This window comes from Cherax quadricarinatus, chromosome 48 (genome assembly GCF_038502225.1).
Source record: "Cherax quadricarinatus isolate ZL_2023a chromosome 48, ASM3850222v1, whole genome shotgun sequence".
Taxonomy (NCBI): Eukaryota; Metazoa; Arthropoda; class Malacostraca; order Decapoda; family Parastacidae; genus Cherax; species Cherax quadricarinatus.
In genome coordinates, this window is record NC_091339.1 from 23,589,809 (window position 1) to 23,604,701 (window position 14,893).

The following is a 14,893-nucleotide window of genomic DNA, read 5'->3' on the forward strand; positions in this document are numbered from 1 at the left end:
TGTGTGTAAAACAACCACTGAAAAAATAGTGAAATTCCAAGTGCATTCGCTATTTCCCACATTATCAAGGAAATTCCTTGATAATGTGATATCACCTGTTTACTGTGATCATATATATATATATATATATATATATATATATATATATATATATATATATATATATATATATATATATATATATATAATATTATACGATGAGTCATCCACACCATCGTATGTCCTTGGGTAGTGAGTACAACATCCAGTTCCTCTGGTTGCGCTACTCTTAAGGATTGTATGGTCCGGTGGATTAAGGCGTCACGAGTTTTCGCCAACCATGAGGCATGCCAAAGCAGCATGGGTCCGAGTTCTTGGCTAGTCGCAGTATTGTTATTGATCAATACCACTCGTTCGTGGGCACAATATATATATATATTATATATATATATATATATATATATATATATATATATATATATATATATATATATATATATATATATATATATTATTTAAAGACAAAATACATTGACGAAACATTCAAAAAAATATGATACAAAGTAAAACAACATAGGTAACTCAGAGCTACATCTCGAATACTTCGTCCAGCTCCCCTGCGGTGGGCCGCGTGCCCAGAATGCTGCAGGCATTTCCTCTCTGGATCGCAACACTGAGTCTCTGAAAGAGGAAGCTGGTCGCCCTGTGGTCCTTGGTTTCTATGATGAGCTTTTCACCCAGCTCTTTGAGGAACTTTAGAGCACACTTGCCCCATGCTCCAAGGGTCTCCGACCCTATTGGAATGAAGTTATAGCAAGGGGGAAGGTCTTCATATTTTCGGATCTTCTGGGTCTCCCTGTGGCTGGCAGCTCCACCCCCTTCCCCTACAGAGTATGGCAAGTAGGTGTCTGCCAATGTGGCAGCACAGGTGTAGTCCCAGGCAATCTGCTTTCCATCCTTCCAGGGTAGCATAGTGGCTCCATCAGGACGCTTTTGACTTCCATCAGACCTCTGTACTTGGGGTTCCCGTTGAGATCATTGATCTCCTCATGTCTGGCATACTTCCCTTCTGCTGTGTGACACACGAGACCATGGAGTCCGAATTGATCAGCTGTCGCCCTGCCGCAAATACACCTACGTTCAGTGAGGATGGGGGCGGCTAGGCGAAGAGCAACACCAATCCGAATGGCCTGTGGGTCGAGACGGGTGCCCAGGGAGGAATTGGGAACAGCTAACAGGAAATCTCCTGAGTGTGGTGCCTTCACTGCCAGGAGACGAGCTTTGTTCTTTCCTGAAGCATTGGAGAGCATTGTGTTGGCGATTTTTTCCATGATCGGTTTGTCCCAGTGGGACTGTTTGTGCTGTTTGGGAGGAGCTGGTCTACTGGAGGAGTCTGTAAGGGTGTCCCACCGAATTGCTGCTTCAGTAAACCTGGGGTCTTGAGCTCCTACCAAGTCTCTCAAGCGTTCGGGCACTATCTTCTTGACTAATGCACTGGAAGCCAAACACGAAGACAGAAAAGCAGGTAAAGCAACATGCGTTGCTTTACGCACCCCTATACCTCCCAGTCGCACTGGGAGGGTTGCCTGATCCCATTGCTCATCCTCTAGTGACAGGTTCAGTGCCTTCTTAAAAGTTGATCTCAGGTGTGCGTCATATTCATCGAGTGTTGGGTTGTCAAAAGAGGGTGCACACCTCAAGAAGTAAGTGAGTCTTGGCATAGTAAGACACCTTGTGAGGAGATACAGAGCATCATGGGCATCAAGATCGCTTATTCTCTCCTCCATTCTCATAAGGTCATTCAATTTGTCCCTGAGGACAGTATCGATGGCCTGGTGACCCAGCGGTGCCCCCAAGAGGGTACTGTTGGACGGAGTTGTAGTTGAGATTTCCGGGAGGATTCTTCGCACAGCATTGATTATTTCCTGGTTCGCTGTGATGATTTCACACTTAGAGGGATTGAGGATGAGTCCCAAGCCTTCTCCCTGTGTTTTCACCAGTTGTAGGTCCCCCACGAGGGACTCTTCAGTACCTGCCAGAGTGCCGTCATCCAGGTACCATATATTGAGCTCACTGCGTAGGCTGGAGGTTAGTTCTCTTACTGCCAAGCAGAAGAGAAGTGGAGCAAGTGGGTCACCCTGCTGAACACCCTCTGATGATTGAATTTCATGTTCTCCAAACAAAAGAATTGAGGGTTTGCTGTAGCCGGCTGAAATGAAGGGAAAGAGACTGGGGAACCGAACCCGAACAGCTGGCAAAACAGCATCTCTCCTCACCATATTAAAGGCATTTCTAAAATCAAGTTTGACTATGGCCTTGTCTTCTAGTAGGTCCCTGATGTAGGCCCTTGCCGCATGAGCTGCAGCTTCACTGCCTTGAGAGACCCCAAAGCCCAGATATATAATATATATATATATATATATATATATATATATATATATATATATATATATATATATATATATATATATATATATATTATATATATATATCATGTTAACTAACGTTAACAAAGAAATAATACACATGTATTCTCCCTTAACACCTGTATGAAACCCCAGTAGAATTAGCGAGGGACGGAAATAAGAGTTAACAATCAGACTAATTACCTGTGACCTTCAACAACTGCTCTGCCACCTTATTAATCTTCCACTAATGACATACCTTCAACAACTGCCACCAATTAGACACGTTGAAATGCATTTTGTTAACAATTGCTTTTAGGATTAGAGCAAGAACACACACATACTTGCTGCAGTCAGTGGAATTCACATCCTTAAATACGACTCCACTAAGTTGATGCGACCAATAAGCTACGTTTGATTATATATATATATATATATATATATATATATATATATATATATATATATATATATATATATATATATATATATATATATTTCAACAAGTCGGTCGTCTCCCACCGAGGCAGGGTGACCCAAAAAAAAGAAAGAAAATCCCCAAAAAGAAAATACTTTCATCATCATTCAACACTCACACATTATCACTGCTTTTGCAGAGGTGCTCAGAATACAACAGTTTAGAAGCATATACGTATAGAGATACACAACATATCCCTCCAAACTGCCAATATCCCAAACCCCTCCTTTAAAGTGCAGGCATTGTACTTCCCATTTCCAGGACTCAAGTCCGACTATATGAAAATAACCGGTTTCCCTGAATCCCTTCACTAAATATTACCCTGCTCACACTCCAACAGATCGTCAGGTCCCAAGTATCATTCGTCTCCATTCACTCCTATCTAACACGCTCATGCACGCTTGCTGGAAGTCCAAGCCCCTTACCCACAAAACCTCCTTTACCCCCTCTTTCCAACCCTTTCGAGGACGACCCCTACCCCTCTTTCCTTCCCCTATAGATTTATATGCTTTCCATGTCATTCTACTTTGATCCATTCTCTCTAAATGACCAAACCACCTCAACAACCCCTCTTCTGCCCTCTGACTAATGCTTTTATTAACTCCACACCTTCTCCTAATTTCCACACTCCGAATTTTCTGCATAATATTTACACCACACATTGCCCTTAGACAGGACATCTCCACTGCCTCCAACCGTCTCCTCGCTGCTGCATTTACCACCCAAGCTTCACATCCATATAAGAGTGTTGGTACTACTATACTTTCATACATTCCTTTCTTTGCCTCCATAGATAACGTTTTTTGACTCCACATATACCTCAACGCACCACTCACCTTTTTTCCCTCATCAATTCTATGATTAACCTCATCCTTCATAAATCCATCCGCCGACACGTCAACTCCTAAGTAACTGAAAACATTCACTTCTTCCATACTCCTCCTATATATATATATATATATATATATATATATATATATATATATATATATATATATATATATATATATATACATGTATATATATATAAAATTAGTCGCGCCGAATAGGTGGTTTGTGGGATAACGGGGGCGGGAAAGCCTGCTTGTGGAATAGAGGGGGATGAATAGCGCGTTTATGGGGTAACAGGGGGGTGGAAGCTGGATAGCAAGTTTGTGGGATATAGGGGATGTGGGCTAGATAGCGGGTTTATGATAGTGGGCGGCGGGATAGAAGGGCAGGACAGCGGGGGCAAGCACATCCCAGATATTGCATACATTTCATTGGTTGGGGAGTGATTTACATGTCAAAGTCAACTATAAAGGCAGTGTGAGCCTTCACAACGCTGGGGGATGATGTTAGTGCTAGCAAACTGCTAGTCCCAACCACCACTACCACTACTACCCATCACAACCACCAACACCATAACCGACCACCACCTTAATCACTCACCATCACCACAACCCACAACCACTCTAACACCCTAACTTCTCAAGTGTACTCGTTGCGCCCCTGCTTTTCACCGCAGGTATTTTGATTTAGGTGGGCGTATTGGGACCAATATATTCATAATTTTCCAGGTACAAATTATAATGCATCTTTCTCTCCTACGTTCTAAGGGGCTTGGTTTAAGCTACTTCAAGCGTTCCCAGTAATACAGGAACTTTAATAAGTTTATAATATACGAACGGTGAAGGCTCTCTCTGCATTCTAAATCACCCCAATTTTACTTGCTTTAAAAGGAGCTATACGTATACAGTGGCATTCCAGCCTAGAGAGAACAAGGGACTTGAAGAGTATTATCAATGGCTCCGTGTCCTTTTTTTTTGTTTGTTTGTTTGTTTGTTTTTTAAGGTTCTGGTAACCTAGGCTTTCATTGCCTTGCAGGTGTGATAACATTGTTGGGATCCCTGAATGTGAGATGTTGTCTCATGAAACATCATATTGTTGTCAGTGGCCCACTGGAAAACTTGGAGGTTTGCCGTCTCTTCAGTAATACCGCTCATACAAATTCTAATATCTGCAAAGAATGAAATAATGCTATAATTTGACAGATATGAGAGATAATTGGGGAAAACACTGTGCCTTGGGGAACAGAGTTTTTCACTGTGGCAGCCTCTAATTTCACTTTGTTCACTGTTACTCTTTGGGTTCTATTTGTTAAGAAATTAATGTCCAGTTTCCCACTTTTCTGTTTGCTCCATTTGCATGCAGGTTACATTTTGTGTTGTTATACCATGATCCCACTCAAAGGCTTTTGCAATCACTGGATGCAACACATGCACATTTTGTCTTCCAGTGCATCCTGAATCATGTCATAATGGTCCAGTGGTTGTGAGAGGCACGAGTGACCTATTTTAAACCATGACTCTTTTCAAAGATTTTGATGTAAGACAGTGATATTCTATAGTTTTTTTCGACTGCTTTTTTGGAATGGGGCTATATCGTTGCTTTTTAGTGCAGGTTGGATATCTGTGTCCAGAATCATTAAGGTACGTGGTATAGTTTCTTGCTTTTATACATGAATGTTGAGTTCCACGAGTCTGGGCCTCCGGCATAATGCATGGGCATGCCATCAATTGCTTCTTTGAAGTCGAGTAGGGTTAGAGTTGTGCCAAAAATTCTGGAGATGTCGGCAGAGCTTTGAATCTCATCCAGGAAAAAACTAGGATGGGTTATCAGCCTCTAGACTGATTAATACTTCACTGAACACAGATTCGTGGCTTCAGTATTTATTCTCTTTTTTTTTATCAGCTTAAGATCCATCTCCTTTAACGAAGGGCCCGATGCTAAATATGGTTTTTGCCCTGGATTTTCCTGACGAGAAAACTACCATCACAACCCACAGTGTCCACATACCACCACCACTATTCGCTACAACTCTTAAGATATCTCTCTCTCTCTCTCTCTCTCACTTTTTTTACACAAGGTTTGACAAGGCTAGGATAAGGATCCCTAGCTTTATTGACAAGCTAAGAGCTGTTGCCTACATCAACTCATTTGAAAGCATTTTTATTATGAATCATACAAGTAGCGAACAGGATGAAGTTGGAGCCATCTCTCTCTCACACACACACACTGGACAGGCTGCAGACCTGGTCCAGCAATTGGCTCCTGGAGTTCAATCCCACCAAGTGCAAAGTCATGAAGATTGGGGAAGGGCAAAGAAGGCCGCAGACGGAGTACAGTCTAGGGGGTCAGAGACTACAAACCTCACTCAAGGAAAAAGATCTTGGGGTGAGTATAACACCAGGCACATCTCCTGAAGCGCACATCAACCAAATAACTGCTGCAGCATATGGGCGCCTAGCAAACCTCAGAACAGCATTCCGACATCTTAATAAGGAATCGTTCAGGACCCTGTACACCGTATACGTTAGGCCCATATTGGAGTATGCGGCACCAGTTTGGAACCCACACCTAGCCAAGCACGTAAAGAAACTAGAGAAAGTGCAAAGGTTTGCAACAAGACTAGTCCCAGAGCTAAGAGGTATGTCCTACGAGGAGAGGTTAAGGGAAATCAACCTGACGACACTGGAGGACAGGAGAGATAGGGGGGACATGATAACGACATACAAAATACTGAGAGGAATTGACAAGGTGGACAAAGACAGGATGTTCCAGAGATTGGACACAGTAACAAGGGGACACAGTTGGAAGCTGAAAACACAGATGAATCACAGGGATGTTAGGAAGTATTTCTTCAGCCACAGAGTAGTCAGTAAGTGGAATAGTTTGGGAAGCGATGTAGTGGAGGCAGGATCCATACATAGCTTTAAGCAGAGGTATGATAAAGCTCACGGCTCAGGGAGAGTGACCTAGTAGCGATCAGTGAAGAGGCGGGGCCAGGAGCTCGGACTCGACCCCCGCAACCTCAACTAGGTGAGTACAACTAGGTGAGTACACACACACACAGGACACTTGTGGTGATTTATCACGTTAACTTGTAGTACTTGGGGAATCCATTATATTTTATCCAGACACCTTGTTGTTGCTGGGAAGGAGGGTAGCCATAGGAGGGAGGGAGGGTAGCCATAGGAGGGACGGTAGATATGGATGGAGGGGTAGATATGGAAGGAGGGGAGCTAAAGGAAAGAGGGTAACCACATGAGGGAGGATAGATATGGAAGTAAGGAAGGTAAAAATGGAGGGATTATAGAGAGGGAAACAAGCTATCTGAAGAGAGGGAGGGAGGGTGATGGTGGAAGGGGTAAGGGAGGGAAGGTGGTAGGTAACAATAAAGGAAGGTAGGCAGGAAAGGTCTAGATAAAAAGAGAATGGGTAGAAATAAAGGGAAAGATTGTAGAAATGAACGAATCAGGGCTGCAAGAGTAGTAATGGATGACAGAAATGAAGACAGGGACTGTAGGAAAGAAGGTAAAGAATAAGTGAAAGGAATGAAAGAGAACAAAGGGAGAGAAGAGGGCAGACTACACTAAAGAATGCGCTACTAGACCAAACTACAGCGTGCGTCTACCATGACGCTAACGGATTACTATGCCGGTCGAGCGTGTTCACTCTGCTCGACCCGCGGAAAATAGCGTCACCATTTACCAACATTTTTTCTCTGTTTATTTTAGCCATAATAGCAAAATCAGCAGCGTGCTGCTACCCTATTATATTTAACAGTGGCACCGAAGAAAATGCTTCCCCCAGTCATATTTCAGCATACAGTATGGGTTACAGCGTGTCAGTATGAGCTGCGAGACCTCAGTATTACAATAAGGAAGAAGACAAGCTTTAAAAGATCAGGAGTTTGGGAGGTATCGCTCCAGTAGAACTGGAGTTACTATTACTTGGGAATTACCATCTCTCAAGATGGCCTATCCCATATATAGGAAAAAAAATAATTTTTTTTAAAGATATTTTTATCAATATAATGTGGGCCAAGAGTTATATACAGAAGAGAAAAAAAGGGCAAGGGAAGAATTCAAACTACATTAAATACCTAAGAACACATACATAAACAATGCATATGGAATGTTGCAAAAGTCTTTAAACATTTCAAAGCTACATTATACGCTAAAAATGCTTAATTATAGACAGTGAAAAATTCACTGTTGCAGTTACCTGGCAACAACCAGTCTGAGCATCATGAACAAACTTTATTACACTTGTGCTACGCAACACCAACCATACTATATGTAGGGTGACACACTGCACTGATTTATTACAGAGGCACCAGGTTCCTAGGCTAGTCTAGCGCAAAAATAAAAAAAAATACAAGCCAGGTTAATTTACATAGATGCATATACAGCACGACAGTCCCCCCCCACACACACACAGTAATTACGAAGTGGAACAGTCTGGAGAGTGAAGTAGTGGAGGCAGGATTCATACATAGGTACGATTAAGCTTTTGGAGTAGGGAGAGAGTGGACCTAGTAGCGATCAGCGAAGAGGGGGGTCAGGAGCTAGGACTCGATCCATCCAACCACAAACATGAGAGTACACATGCACAAATAGTATATACATATACAACGAATGAAGTAAATACTGATCCTGTGAGTAATCTATAAGCATAATTCACACAAATGAGAAACACAAGGTATGTTGTACCTAGCACTGCTGAGAAACAAGCTATGTTGTACTTCACACTGGTGAGGAACACAAGCTATGTTGTACCTCGCACTGGTGAGAAACACAAGCTATGTTGTACTTCGCACTGGTGAGAAACACAAGCTATGTTGTACTTCGCACTGGTGAGAAACACAAGCTATGTTGTACTTCGCACTGGTGAGAAACACAAGCTATGTTGTACTTCGCACTGCTTAGAAGCACCAACAGTGAAAATGATGCATGAATTTGCTGGGTTAAACGCCTAGCTCGCAAAAATCAACACGGGATTAGAAGCGGACGCTAAGTTAAGTGTATAATCTGGACGACACGGCTGGCAGGAATGATACAAGCTCACGAGCATGATGTCAGTTCTGGCTCAGGATGATAGGATAATACACTTCTAAATATACCCAACTGGCGCTGTAGCACGCCAGCGCCTGGATACTGCTACATCGCTCACCCTGGGGCTGCGCAGCACCTACTGACACAGCAACAAACATAGCTACAGTCACCAGAAAAACTACAACCATAACTACCACAATCACCAGCAAAACTGCTACTAAAATCACCAAACTACAACCATTAGTCACCAGCAAAACTACAACCATTACTACAATTACCAACAAAACTACAAACATTACTACTACAATCACGAGCAAAACTACAACCATTACAATCACCAGCAAAACTACAACCATAACTACAAGCTAATGAGCCTGGGTTTAATTGCCAAAATGGACAAGTTTTATTACAAACATTGCCTAGAATAAGAATCAAACTGATACCAGAGCTCACTACTCGCATCAGAAATATTTCCTACCGTTCCTAAAAAAATAAATTGGAGAATTACGGGGTAAACGATTGATTCGATAAAAGTAAATATTCTTGGAAATATCTAACAATGATTGTAGCTATGATGGAAACACATTAGTGCAGAGCTAAACTTCCCTGCAGACCACGTGTGTAGACCTTCATCAACACATATACAAGTAAATGTGACATTTTACTGTAGACCATACCCCCGGCCGGGATTGAACCCGCGGTCATAGAGTCTCAAAGTTTTGAGACTCTATGACCGCGGGTTCAATCCCGGCCGGGGGTATGGTTTATTTGCAATCGTGTCATTACGATTTCTTAAGTCATGTTGACGGCAGTGAAGGGACTTGAGCTAGAGTTCGTCACGGCCACGCTAGCTGGAGATTCGTCTGTAAAAACTTGCATTTGTGGTCACAGAGGTGCCTGTGCTAACCTTCCTATGGTGTAGAAATATACCTAGTTGGATGAATCTTATTGTGGCTAGCTGGTCTAGTGGCTAACGCGACGGGCTGGAGTTTTGAGACTCTATGACCGCGGGTTCAATCCCGGCCGGGGGTATGGTGTATTTGCAATCGTGTCATTACGATTTCTTAAGTCATTTTACTGTAGGAATGTTTTGCTCTCCAGGAGCATCGTCAAACCTTGATGAACTTGATAATGCTCAAGCCAAACGATGCCTATCAATAAAGATTTCTTCAAACTGATTTTGTTTAACGTAGCAAAACTTGCTATTCCTTATCTAACCAAGACTTGATAAAAGTCCCAATGAAAACTTGCTCTGTACCGCTTCTTCTATGTATTATTGTCAAAACTGTAGCAACAACAGCACCATCATCACCACCGCCGCCACGTGAGCTACCAACACTTGTCAACGATATTCTCCTCCATGATTATAATAACTGTCAACAATATCACACCTCGTACAGCGTCTATTACGACACACACACACACACACACACACACACAAACAGAGGACGTCAGGGTTAGAGTAAGCCTTGATTGACACAGAGAATTTCGGGAAAGTGATTCTGAAAGAGTAGAAAAACCGGAGCGGAGCATAAAACAAATTTAAAACAAGCGAAAGAAGATAGTGAGTGACTTAGGAGTAATATCAAAATGATCTTGAACTGAAGGTTCACAACCGAGAGGACAATGATAGGCTGGCTAACAAGAACCTCTAAAATAACAGGTGCCAAGTAAATGATGATTCTATTAGTCATTTGTTCCGTCTAGACTAAAATATTCCTGTGCACTAACAGTCGCTTTTAAAGCAGGTAAAATACAACAACAAGAGAATGGAGAGAAAACTTTCACCGCTAGCATTAACTCTGTCATCACCTAAATTATTGGGGACGGCCGAAGTCCCTCGAAATGTATCCATGGAACACAGGAGAGAAAGATATATAGTTCATACCCGCAAAATTCTGGAGGCAGGCAGTGTCAATCCTCCAATGAAAAGCAGGGATGCCATGAGTACACAAACAGAATTTAGTAAGTGCAAAGAGACCAAGACTCTTTAACGCCTTTCTTTCACAAATAAGGAGAATTACCAACAGACTCGTATCATAAAGATGGAACTGAAGTTTCTCATTGTAGTGAATCATGTACTTGAGCGGAGGATATACATGATATATACCAGAAAAGTACTCGAAGGCCTGGTACCAAATCTGCACACTGCCATAACAAACTGGAGTGAGAGATACGGAAGTGCAAAACAAACCCAGTGAGGAACAGGGGTGCGGTGGGCACAATAAGGGAACACTGTATCAACATCCGTGGCCACAGATTTTCCAACATCTTACCAGAAGATATCAAAAACACAGCTGGAACAAGTATAGAAGTCGTCAAGAGAAAACTGGACAACTAACTTCACCAGGTCAACCAGGCTGTGATGGATATGTGGGGCAGTGGGCCTCCAGTAGTAACAGCCTGGTTGACCAGACAAGCACCAGACGAGCCTGGCCCATGGAGAGTAGTAAGAATCTCGAAACTCGTGAGAGGTACATCAAAGGTAAGGTAAGGCTGTGATGCTTACATTAGACTGCGTGCGGCTAGTACCAACAGCCTCCTTGAAGAAGCAGTCAACCAGGAGCCCTGGTCTCGGGTGTGGCGGCGGCAGTGACCGCCAGAACTGTCTCCTGGTAGCACACAATCAGCCAGACACAAACTACTGGTTGAAGGTGTGTACCTGGGAGCCTAACTTCGTTTATTCAGCGGTAATTAAGCAGTCTGTCTTCTCCCTAATGACATGACCTTTACCTGTGTTTCTTAACAGACACAAATAGCCTCAATTCAGGAGCAAATAAGACATTTTTTCGTCTGCTTCTCTCTTCTCGCTTACAGTAGTGTGAATCATTAAGTTAGTATAAAGGTAGTAATTATCAATACAAAGAACCATATAGTGCTCAACAAGTGCAAATTTCCGTTCAAGAAAATAACATTTTGACCACGAGGCAGAATACACTGTGTACCACCACTCATTCTGAGAGTGAATATACCATCACAACGGAAGTGCTACTCACCAGTACTCATCCTGTGAGTGAAGAACATACACAAGTTTAGTCATCTGCTGAGCTGCTGTGTGATGCTCACTGTTAAGCGATCTAAGTTGCACTATGTGCTGAACTTAATTACGCTTCTCTATTGAATTCGTCCCTAATCTTTTATATATATATATATATATATATATATATATATATATATATATATATATATATATATATATATATATATATATATATCTTTCAACACATCGGCCGTATCCCACCGAGGAAGGGTGGCCTAAAAGGAAAAACGAAAGTTTCTCCTTTTATATTTAGTAATATATACAGGAGAAGGGGTTACTGCCCCCTTGCTCCTGGCATTTTAGTCGCCTCTTACAACACACACAGCTTATGGAGGAAGAATTCTTATCCACTTCCCCATGGAGATAAGAGGAAATTGACAAGAACTAGAAAGAAAATAGAAGAAACCCAGAGGGGTGTGTACATATATGTTTGTACATGTATGTGTAGTGTGACCTAAGTGTAAGTAGAAGTAGAAAGACGTGCCTGAAATCTTGCACGTTTATGAAACAGAAAAAAGAACACCAGCAATCCTACCATCATGTAAAACAATTACAGGCTTTCGTTTTACACTCACTTGGCAGGACGGTAGTACCTCCCTGGGCGGTTGCTGTCTACCAACCTACTACCTATAATATATAATATATATATAGAGGGGTGTTAATGTTGCAGTTTAAAAACTGTAGTGTAAAGCACCCTTCTGGCAAGACAGTGATGGAGTGAATGATGGTGAAAGTTTTTCTTTTTCGGGCCACCCTGCCTTGGTGGGAATCGGTCAGTGTGATAATAAAAAAATGCCTGCTGTATTTTGGGCACACGCCCCAGCTCTGAGGAGCTGGATGAGATTTTCGCCTTATAATCGGTGATACACACGTAACAACATGTACCGTATGTGCCACCTTTATATCAATATATGGATCCTCGAATATATATATATATATATATATATATATATATATATATATATATATATATATATATATATATAATATATATATATATATATATAACAAAAAGAGTTAAGTACTCACCCTTCCATGGCTTTCTGTGCGTCTCCTTTAACTGGACTATGGAGACTGGGAGAGTGGAGGCCGGATTTGTACTCCAGAGTAGAGGTCTTGGGCATGTCTGTAACAAGAGAGAGGACATTAATATCTAACCTCATACTTATCTGAAGCCACAAGTACATCTGTGTGTAGCACATATATTTACTTGATAAGTTCCTTAAATGTTATTGAACTGGACTGTGGTGCCTACGTTGCACTGCATGCTGCCACCATCAACAATTTCAATGATCAGGCCATAAACAAAGAATCCTGGGTTGCACCCAAGCAGCGAGGGTAGTAGCGATTTCAGGTAATCTATAGCAAAACACTGTATCAACATCCGTGGTCCCAGACTATTCAATCTGCTACCAATGGATATCGGGAATATTACCATAACAAGAGTAAAAATCTTTAAGAGGAAACTGCATCACTACCCCCCGTTAAGTGCCAGATCAACCAGACTGTGACGGATATGTTGACCAGCGGGCTGCCAGCAGAAACAGCCTGGTTAATCAAACAAGTACTTTGCAGCCTGACCTGGGGTCCAGACTGCAGGAGTACGAAAACTCGAAACCAGTCACAGGTATGTGTGTTTGTGTATTGAGAGAGAGAGAGAGAGAGGACGTGAACATTCTTCAAAATAAACCCTTTGATTACAATCTCTCTAGCGACACGCCTCTCTCTCTCTTCCTTTACGGCAACAAAACACACAAAAGCTCCTCTCAGCGCTCCCTCATCCATTGCTAGTAACTCGTCCTGCCAAGAGGTTTACACTACATCGTTTTCTAAAATCAAAACAAATCAATGAACACAAGAACAGAACATTGTTTTCTATGTAGAAGTATTTTTCTCTGACCACTGGAACTATCACGAAGTATACAACAGGTAGGTAAGTCGACCAATGTATATCATACTTATAGACAATGTTCCCATGTCTCTGATGGAAGATAAACAACAGACGTTACACACTGGAGGTCAGAAATCAGCTGTGTTGGTTGAGAGGACTTTAAAAAAAGACGGGGCAGGAGGTATGATTTAACCCCCGCCCAAACGAAATACATGAATACATCTCAGGTGTCCTTGCTATATGCAAATGTGACAGGTTCTTCGTTAATGACTTAAATGCCCCTTACAGCTGTCACTTAAACATACGAGCAATTAATACCGATAAGATTAATACAAAGCTTGGGATGGAGCGGAAGCTGCAGCAAGAAGAGTGTATCCTGGTTGCAGCTGCTGCCACAGCAGGGGCTGTATTCTGTTGTAATTCCTGTATTCTCTTGCAGCAGGAGCAGCAACAACCGAGAATGTGTTTGACTCACGAAATCGTAATGACATGATTGCAAACAAACCATACCACAGGTGGGGTTTGAACCCGCGGTCAGAATTTCGAGACTCTCTGACCGCGGGTTCAACCCCACCCGTGGTATGGTTTGAGAATGTGTTCTCTTGCAGCAATAGCCGCGAGTAGTGTTCAGCCTGCTTTCTTGTTGCTGCAGCAACAGCGTGCACTGTTGTCTTACAGAAACAGCAGCGAGTACTGTTCTCTTGCAGCTGCAGTAATAGAATATTCTGCTGAGCTGGCCGCTGTGAATTTCATTGCAGTGTTAAACTTTATAGAACTGACGATAACAGATATTTCACTTTTATATAACATGTCCAAGATGTGTCAGCAAGTCAATGTGTAGAATGAGGTAGACAATGCAAAATCTTATATTAATTTTAAGAATAATAATAACAAAATTATTATTACTGTTCATTATTAAAGATGGTTTCTGTTCAATGTCAACCAACCGACTGAAAAGTCTTGAGGTACGAACCAAGAACACACGACAACGTCTTCAGGTATGAAACAAGAACACACGACAACGTCTTCAGGTATGAAACAAGAACACACGACAACGTCTTCAGGTATGAAACAAGAACACACGACAACGTCTTCAGGTATGAACCAAGAACACACGACAACGTCTTCAGGTATAAACCAAGAATACACGACAACGTCTTCAGGTATGAACCAAGAACACACGACAACGTCTTCAGGTATAAACCAAGAATACACGACAAC

At 42.1% G+C, this 14,893-nt stretch overlaps 1 protein-coding gene across 5 annotated transcripts in view; it reads right to left on the reverse strand.

Annotated features, from left to right (window-relative positions):
- The window catches only part of LOC128696087 (teneurin-m-like), a 395,373-nt gene that overhangs the window by 203,673 nt on the left and 176,807 nt on the right, over nucleotides 1–14,893 (reverse strand). For all 5 annotated transcript variants that reach the window (XM_070094985.1, XM_070094987.1, XM_070094986.1 and 2 more), the window contains one exon: nucleotides 12,811–12,907. In XM_070094985.1, the coding sequence (XP_069951086.1) occupies nucleotides 12,811–12,907 (97 nt within the window). The remainder of the gene's footprint in view (nucleotides 1–12,810; nucleotides 12,908–14,893) is intronic.